Genomic DNA, 10,924 nt, shown 5'->3' on the forward strand with positions numbered 1-10,924 from the left:
GAATGGTAATAAAAGTAATTTAACATGCAATTATACAATACTGGGGTGTTCTGAAGAGTATACAACTATACATCATGTGCTAAATGTGATGTGATTGTGAACTGGAAATAACATCAATGAAATGACTGAGGCTGGGAATAATGAAAACTTTGAATAGCTTACGTTGTCATTTTGAGCAAAAACCCATGTACAAGGTCCACTTCGTCCTTATAAATATAAATAAAAAGTTTTTATAGATTAGATCTACTGTACATGTACACGTAAACTGCTGGACTGAATAATTACCGTAATATAGAATCAAAGGGTGTACTATATAACTGAGTAGAAATATATACCGGTATATATATATTTTTTTTTGGGGGGGGGGGGAGGGACACTTAACAAAAATAAAGCTGTCACCTTTGTTTTTAGATTTAATGAAATTTTGTATGTTAACTTCAAATTGCTGTTCGCAATCAACTGCCCTAATAACAAACTTTTCTTGATATAAGTCTTGTTCGAATATGAAGCGTTAAGCTGCAGCCTTTTGTTTTTAATGACGATTAAAAGGGCAGTACACTTCACATTTCTGTATCGTATTTACACAAAAGCTACATGCATACAAGTGAATTGTCAGACCTTTGTACCACGTACAATGTAGTTGCCATTCATTTACACTTAAAAACCTTTTTCTTGGGGGGGGGGGGGGGGGTGCAGCGGTAATGCGTCTAATCTGAATGAGCGTTTAGTGTTATATTTTTTCATACAGCACTAAAGCTAAAGTATACATGTATACAATTGTACTACACAGAACATATTACTTCCAAATTTTCTTAATACTGCAAAATTCTTGAAATGCACTTAGACTATTTCATGTAGCCCAGTACTAGTATCAATTAAATCAAAAGGTGTGCTGAGCTTGGCAATCTTTTAAAGAACAATTGTTCAAGGTGGTTTGTGCTATCTGATACACATTTTTTGTAAAACCCAAAAGCAAATTTGATACTGATAATTTTTTGTGTGTAAATGTAAAGGCTAGTACGCACACTGACTAAAGCATACATGCATATAGTCCGGCAGCCACTGAGCTACACCTCGTTTTGTTGAAATAAGTTTTTTTCTTGATGGATTCTGTTTCCTTAGGCATTGCAGATGACCAAACAGAAAACTGGAGCTTTGTCAGTGTTGAGCAATTTAAGATATGGCCAAAAACAAAATGGCCGCCAAAATAGCCTATTTTCAGTCAAATTTGAATTATTTCATAATACCTTACAAAATATTGGCAGAATGGTGTGCTTATAATTCACGAAGACCATTGTCAACACATTACTGATGACCATACATGAACATAGATGACCATAGATGACATAATTAGCATATTTTCCATTGTAATTGTTGATAATTTGCATATTCAAAATGGCGGATAAATGCCAGCTGTTAAGCTTAGAATCACAGTATAATAGTATTATACTCATTTCTTTTTATCTTATGTTTTCAATTCCTAGAATACCTAAGTGTACCAAATAATTATGTCATACTCATTTGTCAATAATGACTAATTTAGATAATGGGAAAAAACAAAATGACCACCAAAATGATAATATATACATTTAGACATCGCACGGATGCACGACACGCACAGAACATTGTGCACGCTAATTTGGCTTTTGCATCCACATCCTGTTGATTTGCATGGGTTGTCACTTGCACAATTGCAACGTATATGTTTGCAGGTGCAAATTTCACATTTGGAGGAGTGGTTACCGGGATGAGTGACTTTGTTACCTTGTCTTTCATGTAACCAAATGCAGTGGGATCCAATGTTGATGGATTCATTTCCAATTAAGCACTTTTCCAAATCCATGTTTGAAGATGGGCACGCTTAACATTATCTTTGAAAGCTTCGGTTGTTGGTGGCATTGCAGCAAGATTTGGAGTGTTGGTAGCTCCTGCTTTCCCGAACCGTCTAGTCCACACATTCAGTCGGGCATTAACAGTGTCGTAGCATTGGGTTGTCCATAGCATCATCACATCGGCCATATCTGCATGTATGTCTCCAATCGATGGCAATGGGAACCCATTTTTCTGCCGCAGCACTTTTAGCAAAGTTCCTTTGCCAACTCCAAAATGTGCACCAACAGTATCACAACATGTCAGTGGGTGACCTGCTAGCATAGAAGGGATGATGTCTCTGTGTCTGTCCACTGTGGCATGTATATCGATTACAGATCTGTCTCTAATGGGCGACTCCATTTTCTAGGGTGACTGAAGGCCTTGATTTTGGTAGAAATGAAGCAGAAGAGCATAGAAATCTGTGTCGTCTGCAGGCACCCTGATGGATCGTCCTTCATCTGCAAGCATGATAGCCTGCTGCACAATAATCACATCAGCCTCCTCATGAGATGTGGCCATATCATGACGTTGGATTGGAACACCACCTGGACCTAGTTGAACAGGGGGGTGTTTCACAAAGATCCCAAGTCGAACTTAACTCTAAGTTGGACTTAAATATTATGGAGAGCCATTTGTAGCCTTAAAATAAAATATGTTCAAAGCGAAAATTCAAGTATTTTAGACTTTTTATAAATTCCAGATCAAGAACATGAAATCTCCTTGATAATAGAACATTATGATTGATTTAAATCAACATTTTATACCTCTTAAAAAAACTTTTACAAAATATTTTCAAAGATGCTAACAGCTTTCCATAATTTTTAAGTCCAACTTAGAGATAAGTTCAACTTAGGATCTTTGTGAAACATCCCCCAGGAGTGCCATCTTGGCTGGTGACCACAAGCTTGTGTTTTATGATGAAACCTGCATCGCTTTGCAGATGATGACAAATGATGTTAATCAACTGTTTCTTGTTCTCTGTGACTGTCAGAGTCAGTTTCTGAGACGGAAGAGGTGAAGTTGGACTCAGTTGGAAAACTCTGCAACCATCATTGCCTCTCGATATTCTGGTTGCACACTTGGTGCTGTAATCATTGTACCTGTCAAAGACCAAATACACATCACCGGATTTTAGTCTCTCTTCAATCTTGCCTTTGAATTTCGATACAAAGTCCACCACTGTTGGTTCTCGTGTTGGTGGTGATGAATCCAAAGGAGAGCACAGCCATCGATCACTCTACACGTTTCTTCAAGTCTCGCGTGTCTAGCTGATACTTCAACCTTTGTCTCTGGTTCTTCAAATCGGCCTTGGACTTCGGGATATCCATATCTCCAGACTCATCAAACAGAGCTGTAAGAACTGGCGACAGCTCGCATGATATTACATCATGAAATTCAACATCTCTGGAACTTGCTTGTAGACCTATCACGCGAGAGTATATCAACTTGGTATCGTATACCTTGGAATCGCCTACGCCAATTTATTTCTTCATGAAAGCCATGGTTTGAACTTTCTTCGAAATTGTGTCGTAGAAACCTCCAGGCAATTTCCGTTCAAACTCATCCATTTGCTGAGCACCAGTTTCAACTGCCCTGTCCACATTCACTGATTCAGGAGCGATTTGTCCATTGACCACATTGACAATGTTCGCTGGGTGCTTCTTTGGGTCCATTGGATTGACGCTCACATCCAGTTTTCTGCGCAACCAGTCTCTGTCACCTTGGTCTGCAGATATCCTTGCTGGAGTCTCTTCTTTGTGCACTGTTTTAGAACTAGCCGACTTGTCTCTCAGAGTTAAAACGTCTTCCACAAGTCTGATACATATGTGCAAGCTAAGGGCCCAGGTCTTGAGAGTTTCTTGCTTTAGGGTGATGCCAATCACACCAGCTTTACCATGCCAATATCGCATGAATGTTGTCTCGATGAACATGTCGCTCCATTCCGCATTCCATAAGCCTTGAGTGTGTCTCATCACATGAGACCCTTAGGGCTTCCATGCGTCGAAGGTAGAATAACCCATATCGCGTATAGTTTAGATGTCCCAACGCAAAGAAGTAGGGCATCATAAGCTTCACTGTCTCCAGGTGTAGTGGCTAATCACTTTCTCGTATAGCCCGTATATAGAGCATCATTATCAGTACTAGTTTGATCAGGGTGTACCTCTACTGCAACCCTGTTCAGTTGTTGATCTGCGGGTGAAGACAGTGAAACATTGACCAGTTTTCTCTGTTTAACTGCTGAGATTTGCTCATGGCTGTCATTGTTGTGTCTGGATGTGCTGGTGGCATATCAATCAATGAAACAATGCTTTAGTTTGGGGTTGTGTGGCTTCTTCTTGATTGCGACACAAATGCGTATTATATCCATTGAATTCAGGACAGTTATCACGCTGCACAACATCTGTCAAGAACCTGAGGTCACACCCATTAGGTCTCTGTCGAGAAACCATATGAGCGAGAACACTAAGTGGTGAAACTTGGTTCTTGACAGGTGGCATATCTGCTTTCCTTGGACCATTGTATCTCATGATGTCAAGCCTGTAGTCAACATCTCTAGACATCTCAGCCTTCTTCAGTTGTGAAATCTCTTGCTGATCATCATGGTGCATGCTTGTATCTGGCTGGGTCATGAGAACTGCAAGGGAATGTGTTGACAATTTACCGTTCTGAGATGAAACATCTGCATTAAAGTTGTCAACTACGATCTGAACAAGACCATCTTCAGCACTTGGTAATGCTGTCAGTTCAGTGTTTTCCCCTGCCTCTACAGCTGCAGACTTCTTGAATCGTAGCAGTTCATCATATATGTATGTATGTTCAACAGGGTATCTCTACAATTACATGTACTTTGAGATGATAGGCTACATGAATTAGCTTTAATTAAAATGCAGTGTATATGTGTATACATTGATTGCTTGTTATCGAAGTAGAAATGTACACTTTTTTATGAATCACCCTGTATAAATGTATAAATTGCTCTGCTATCTAAAACCACGTTTAGAATTATCAAAATATATATCATATATATATATATATATCATATCTGGTAAAACAAAATCAGAAAAAGGTTCTTAATGCAGCAATAAAATATGACAAAGTATACATTTTCACATATTCTTAGAGCAGAAAACGCCATTTTGGCGGCCATTTTGCTTTTCCTTATAATCACAAATTACTAAAGGCGATATGATGATAGGCTACATCAATTAGCTTCAATTAAAATGCAGCTTATATACATCACAAAATATGTTGCCAGAGTGTGTATACATCGATGGCTTGTTATCGAAGTAGATATCGCAAACAGCCAATCTCTTGTACACTTTTTTATGAATCACCCTGTATAAATAATGTATAAATTGCTCTGCCATCTAAAGTAATATTAATAATTATCAAAATATGTATCATATACCGGTATATCATATCTGGTAAAGAAAATCAGAAAAGGGTTCTAAATGCAGCAATAAAACATGACAAAGAAATCGCAAACAGCCAATCTCTTAAAGTCTACGCTTTTTTTATGAATCACCCTGTATAAATAATGCATAAATTGCTCTGCCATCTAAAATAATATTAAGAATTATCAAAATATGTATCAAATATATCATATCTGGTAAATAAAATCAGAAAAGGGTTCTAAATGCAGCAATAAAACATGGCAAAGTATACATTTTCACAATTTTTAGAGCAAAAAAAACGCCATTTTGGCGGCCATTTTGTTTTTGCTTATATCTCAAATTGCTCAAGGCTGACAGAGCTCCAGTTTTTTGCTTGTTCACAGTGGATATCTAGACAATCAGAATCCATTAAAAAAAAAACTTATTTCACCAAAACAAGGTTAGGCCCCAAATCCGGGTTTGGCTGCCGGACTAATACACACATGCTGACCCAGGTAGGCAGGCCAGCACACCGGCCCCCCCCCCCCCCCCCCCCCACTCAGTGTTATTTATGGTACGCATATGCGTGTTCCAACCGACCCCCCCTTTTCAGCAAAAGTCCGGTGTGTGAAGTCAATACGGTTCGACCTTTTTCTTTTGTATACGAGCCTTTTTCAGCACCCCCCCCCCCCCCCCCCTTTTCAGCAAAAGTCTGGTGTGTAAAGTCAATACGGGTCGACCTTTTTCTTATGTTACGAAAAGGACATTTTGGCAACACGCATGGGGTTCGTCCGTTCTCGGAGTGGGGGGGGGGGGGCCGGGGCCAGCACTAGCAGACTTAACTTACATTTGTAAAGGCATCGTTAAACAATGTTAAATCTGAGATGATCAATGGCCCTACATACACTGTTATCAGTGTCTGTGATATGGTGTAATATTGAAGCCCTAAAAAATTTGCGTTTCATAATGATCATGAAGTGCCTCAAAAAAGTAAAAAACCGCTAACTTGTAAAATATGTCCAGATTATATACCAGACGAGCAGAAGGTCACTGTGGCATGTGGCAGCATGTACATTAAGTGCAATAAACATGATTTAAATACGAATACAAAAGTGAGTCAATGACAAATTACTTCTCGGTATCACAGATAGATGGCGCTTGTTCAGAAGCTTATCCAAAATTTGACCCGTAACTCCGGCGTGGAGATAGGTACTAAACATACCCAAAATGAAGTAAATATTCATTAAATGTCCAAATAAAGATCATAATTAAAAGTTGCTATGTTTATTACCTGTTTCGTGTTAATTTTCTTGTTATTTGTTGAGTATTTTTCGGATAAACGTTGATATTAGTATACACTTTTACACAGGTATCACAGCAAATCACTGCACAATACATGTACAAGACATTACTATAGATAACTTCACACAGGCGTGCGCCCGCCCGCAACCCACCATCAGTATGCACTTGTATTGTGCAGTGGTTTGCTGTGATCCGGGGAAAAAGTGTTTACTTATATCAATGTTTATAAAAAAATACTCCAAAAATAACAAGAAAATTGACACGAAACATCACACAACAACTTTTAACTCATGATCTTTATTTGGACATTTAATGAATATTTACTTCATTTTGGGTAGGTCTAGTCTATGTTTAGTAGACCTCTAATAGTAGGGTAGACTATCTCCACGCCGGAGTTACAGGTCAAATTTTGGATAGGCTTCTGAACAAGCGCCATCTATCTGTGATACCAAGAAGTAATTTGTCATTGACTCACCTTCTTTTTTCTTTTTTTTTTCTTCTAGTAGAGCTAGAGGTCTAACTTTTTTTTAGTTCTATAAATCTAGGACTAGGGTAGGGTCTAGACCTAGATCTAGATCTATCTCCACGCAGGAATTACGGGTCAAATTTTGGATAGGCTTCTGAACAAGCGCTGATATTTGTATTCATGCCCACAATGTGTGCTCCAAACAGGCGACTGAATTGAATCTAAACCACCGAATTCCAGCTAACGATGTCAACGACTTCCAAATAACACTGTGCATGTCCGTGTGATTCACACAAAATGCACGGTTCGCCCGCGCCGCCCTCGCCCGACCAACGGCACTGCACTGCACAATCACAACTCGTGTGTACCTCACGCGCACGCTGTCGACGGTCCAAAATCTAGGGTCTAATGCTACAACATGAAAAGCACATCACCAATTTTGGATTCAATTAAAAGAACATATTAACAATACAATATCATATAAAGCACATCAATTTATCGTTTAACTGCCACTTACTGATATTATTCTTTAGTTTTATAGGTTCTCTTCCTCACAAATATTGAACGAGAGTGTTTGTGTACATTAGCAACACAATTTATAAAATCATGTCGCCCTCTTTAGTCGAATCTGTCCTAGGCGATGGATCTTGAAACGAATAGGGACTTTTAGATTTGAGTGGACTGAATGTGTGACGTCCATTCAAGGCAGTGCATTATTAGGACGTCGATCGTAGCATAGACCTATTGTCTTCGTGCGTATCTAAAAGTCCCTAATAACACGAATTAGGTACTTGGTACTTGGTTGTTGTCCCTCCAAAAGATTCCTAGTGGAATTTATACTGGAGGTCGTGGTGGCAGAGGGTGGACTTATTTCGGAAGGAGTGCTACCGAAGGTAACCGAATGAACAGGGCAGAAAATAAATGTCAAAACAAATGAACAGGTGGTTGTTTATCATAACGATTTCTAAAAAAATAGCCGCCGGGTGTCACTGAACAGTGGTCAAGATCTTATTTACAGCTTATCATCTTAACAAAAAGTGTGGATTTGTTATTACTTATGAAAGAAAATCGACATAAAATTGCATTGCGCAATACTTGTTAAAATGCTTTTCTTCAGACCAATATGCCTATGGGATTGACTTTTTGTCTCCGCCCACCATCCAGCACGAGAAAACAACAACCCGTAATACGACAAGTGGGCACAAAGAAGGAAAAAACGGGCGGGGGGGGGGGGGGGGGGGGGAGAGAAAAAGGGGGTAAAATGAAGAAGAAGAAAAAAGAAGAAGGAGAGAAAAAAGTATCTCACATACACTCTTATTTCCACGGAGTCAAATTTCACTCTGAATGGCGTCAGCTGGGAGTCAACTCTATTCCTAGTTAAAGTGACACGAAAAAGGAGTCATCTTGACTCTGAATTGAGTCATTTCTCAGCTGATGCCACACAATCCGAGTCAAATTGATTCGGAATCCGTGTCACTTTAACTAGGAATATAGTTGACTCCCAGCTGACGCCATTTAGAGTGAAATTTGACTCCGTGGAAATAAGAGTGTAGTGTGAATAGCAAATTGGATACACGAAGTAAGAGGGCTACATCAATAACATTTGAATTTGAATTGAATCATCTTGAGGCAAAATGGGGGGGGGGGGCGCAAATCCTTTTGAAGGTACTCATTTGCAGGCCAAAAGAAATGAAAAGCTTAAATTCACAAGGCATTTGAAAGATACTACTAATTTAGAACTTACCTCAAAACGAAAGGGCTTGAAAACGTGATGGGGAAAAGGCGACCATTAGTTGTCGAATCGACTTTAGTGATTGCAATCCATTTATCAATAGTCTGATTTTCAGACCCTTGTACCAAATGGTTGTACGTTGTGCTGCGCAATGATTCAATCAGTTTAATTTGGGCCATTACAATATAGAATTGAGTAATGATGTGTAGGCTACAAATGCTTACTTCTGCTCATTTTATGTAGGCCTAAATGATTACCAAAGAAAAAAAAAGGTCTAGAAAGTAAACTGGTTTCCTTGAATAATTTGAATATTTGGACACTACTAACGTTTAATTTTCACAGATATACGTATTCACGTATTCACGGACATACGTGACATGTTTATAATTCCTGCAAAGTTCTACATAATGTGATGTTTGCTGCAAAAGGGACATATTATCTTTAAAAGGATGTATCCCGCCCCTCCCCCCCCCCCCCATTTCACCTCAAGATGATTCAATTCTAATTCAAATTTTATTGATTTTGATCCACTACAAACAGGATCCTTTTTTCCCTTCATACCAGCGGATACAAAAAGTCAAAATTACAGAGTAACAAATAAAATTGAGTGCAAACGTCAATAAACAGAAATGGCACAGCTTTTCGTACTTCCACATGTCTCATCTGGAACAAGTGTATTGAGACATAAAAAGGAATTACATTACTCTTAGTACTTTTTACAGCGAGGAAAAAAAACGAAAAGAAAAAAATGATAGTATAACAAAATATATATTTAAGTTCAAGTTTAATTTATTCAATACTTTCGTTACAAATATACAAAGGAAAACAAACATATCAAAGTTAAAATATAATACATGTATCAATAACATGAGAAAAATACCGACAGAAGAGACAATAAAGAACAAGGGGGAACTAAACATGTACATTTCAAGTATTTGGAGACTAGAGAGGAAAGCTTTTATATGTAAAAGTCTGTTTCGAGTATTGTGTAAAAAACTATGTACAGTATCTAAACTATTTATTTTTTGATAAAAAAGGGGGAAAAATTACTTTCACACATACACTCTCTGTATTTATTGATCTGTCTAATAACAATTATAGATAAGGCCTATTGCAATAGTGAGTATTGTTGTAAGAAATACAAATTAAATTTTCTTTTAACACTATTCAGTGATGGTTTATATATGTATATATATAGAAAAAGACACTGTTCATTTATCATTAAAGTTTGACCGATAACATTCTGAGAAAACAACAGAATCATCTCCAAGAACAAATCACACTGCAACAACCATCATGTGAAAAGAGAATTATAAAATATATAGAAAAAGACACTGTTCATTTATCATTAAAGTTTGACCGATAACATTCTGAGAAAACAACAGAATCATCTCCAAGAACAAATCACACTGCAACAACCATCATGTGAAAAGAGAATTATAAAAGCACCCCCCCCCCCCTCCACCCCAATGAAATCCATCCGTGCGGGAGACAGTAACCCTAAGGAGCAAAAACATTTTCTCGACTTTTGTTCATAAACATGATTTCGAAATTTCCGCTGTATTCGAGACGGGCTCAAATCAGAAAACTCACTGCATGCAGTCAAATAAAAAAAAATATCATAACATTTAAAAGTGAAATATATATACAAATATGTTAAAGATATATAATAAAAATTGGAGAAAAAAAAGAAACATGATTATGATTTTTATCGTTTCACCTCTAAAATGTCTTTTTATGGTCATCGAAGGAGAGGGGTGCCTTTTTTAATCATTAAAAGAAATCTGCGTTTTCATGATCCCTTTTCCAATGGGACAGCCCCCTTTAATTTGCTCCTTGTGTATTAGATGATAGAGAGAACGACTGGGGGGGGGGGGGGGTCAGAAATTGGATGGAAAGAAGATAAATTACGCATCATGCATCTACAAGCGTTTTAGTGCGCCAAACCGGAGATTATGGTGCAGGTGCGTTTCAGGGGAAGTCAGAGTCTACAACATGGACAGTGGAGGGTAGACGACCGTGCAACACCAAAGTCCATGGAGAAATCAAATAAAGGGCCGACGGCGAAATTGGATTACAAGCCAAACCGTCACATCTCGGCGTCTCCGTTTTCGAGTCGAACCTGGTGCAGAATTCATGATTTGTGGTGAAATAACCTAACTTTTTCCTTCAACTTTC

The 10,924-nt window shown here is 38.2% G+C and overlaps 1 protein-coding gene across 18 annotated transcripts in view; it reads right to left on the reverse strand.

Annotated features, from left to right (window-relative positions):
• Positions 1-7,632, reverse strand: part of LOC585585 (leucine-rich repeat-containing protein 71) — a 53,050-nt gene extending 45,418 nt beyond the window's left edge. For 17 of the 18 annotated variants that reach the window (XM_030973520.1, XM_030973522.1, XM_011678458.2 and 14 more), the window contains exon 1: positions 163-185. In XM_030973520.1, the coding sequence (XP_030829380.1) occupies positions 163-170 (8 nt within the window). In that variant the 5' untranslated portion in view covers positions 171-185. Of the gene's footprint in view, positions 1-162; positions 186-7,531 lie in introns of those variants that run through there. The other variant, XM_030973518.1, reaches the window with a different exon arrangement.
• Positions 7,633-10,924: the final 3,292 nt, after the last annotated feature.

Source organism: Strongylocentrotus purpuratus, unplaced genomic scaffold (genome assembly GCF_000002235.5).
Source record: "Strongylocentrotus purpuratus isolate Spur 01 unplaced genomic scaffold, Spur_5.0 spur5_scaffold_6, whole genome shotgun sequence".
NCBI lineage: Eukaryota > Metazoa > Echinodermata > Echinoidea > Camarodonta > Strongylocentrotidae > Strongylocentrotus > Strongylocentrotus purpuratus.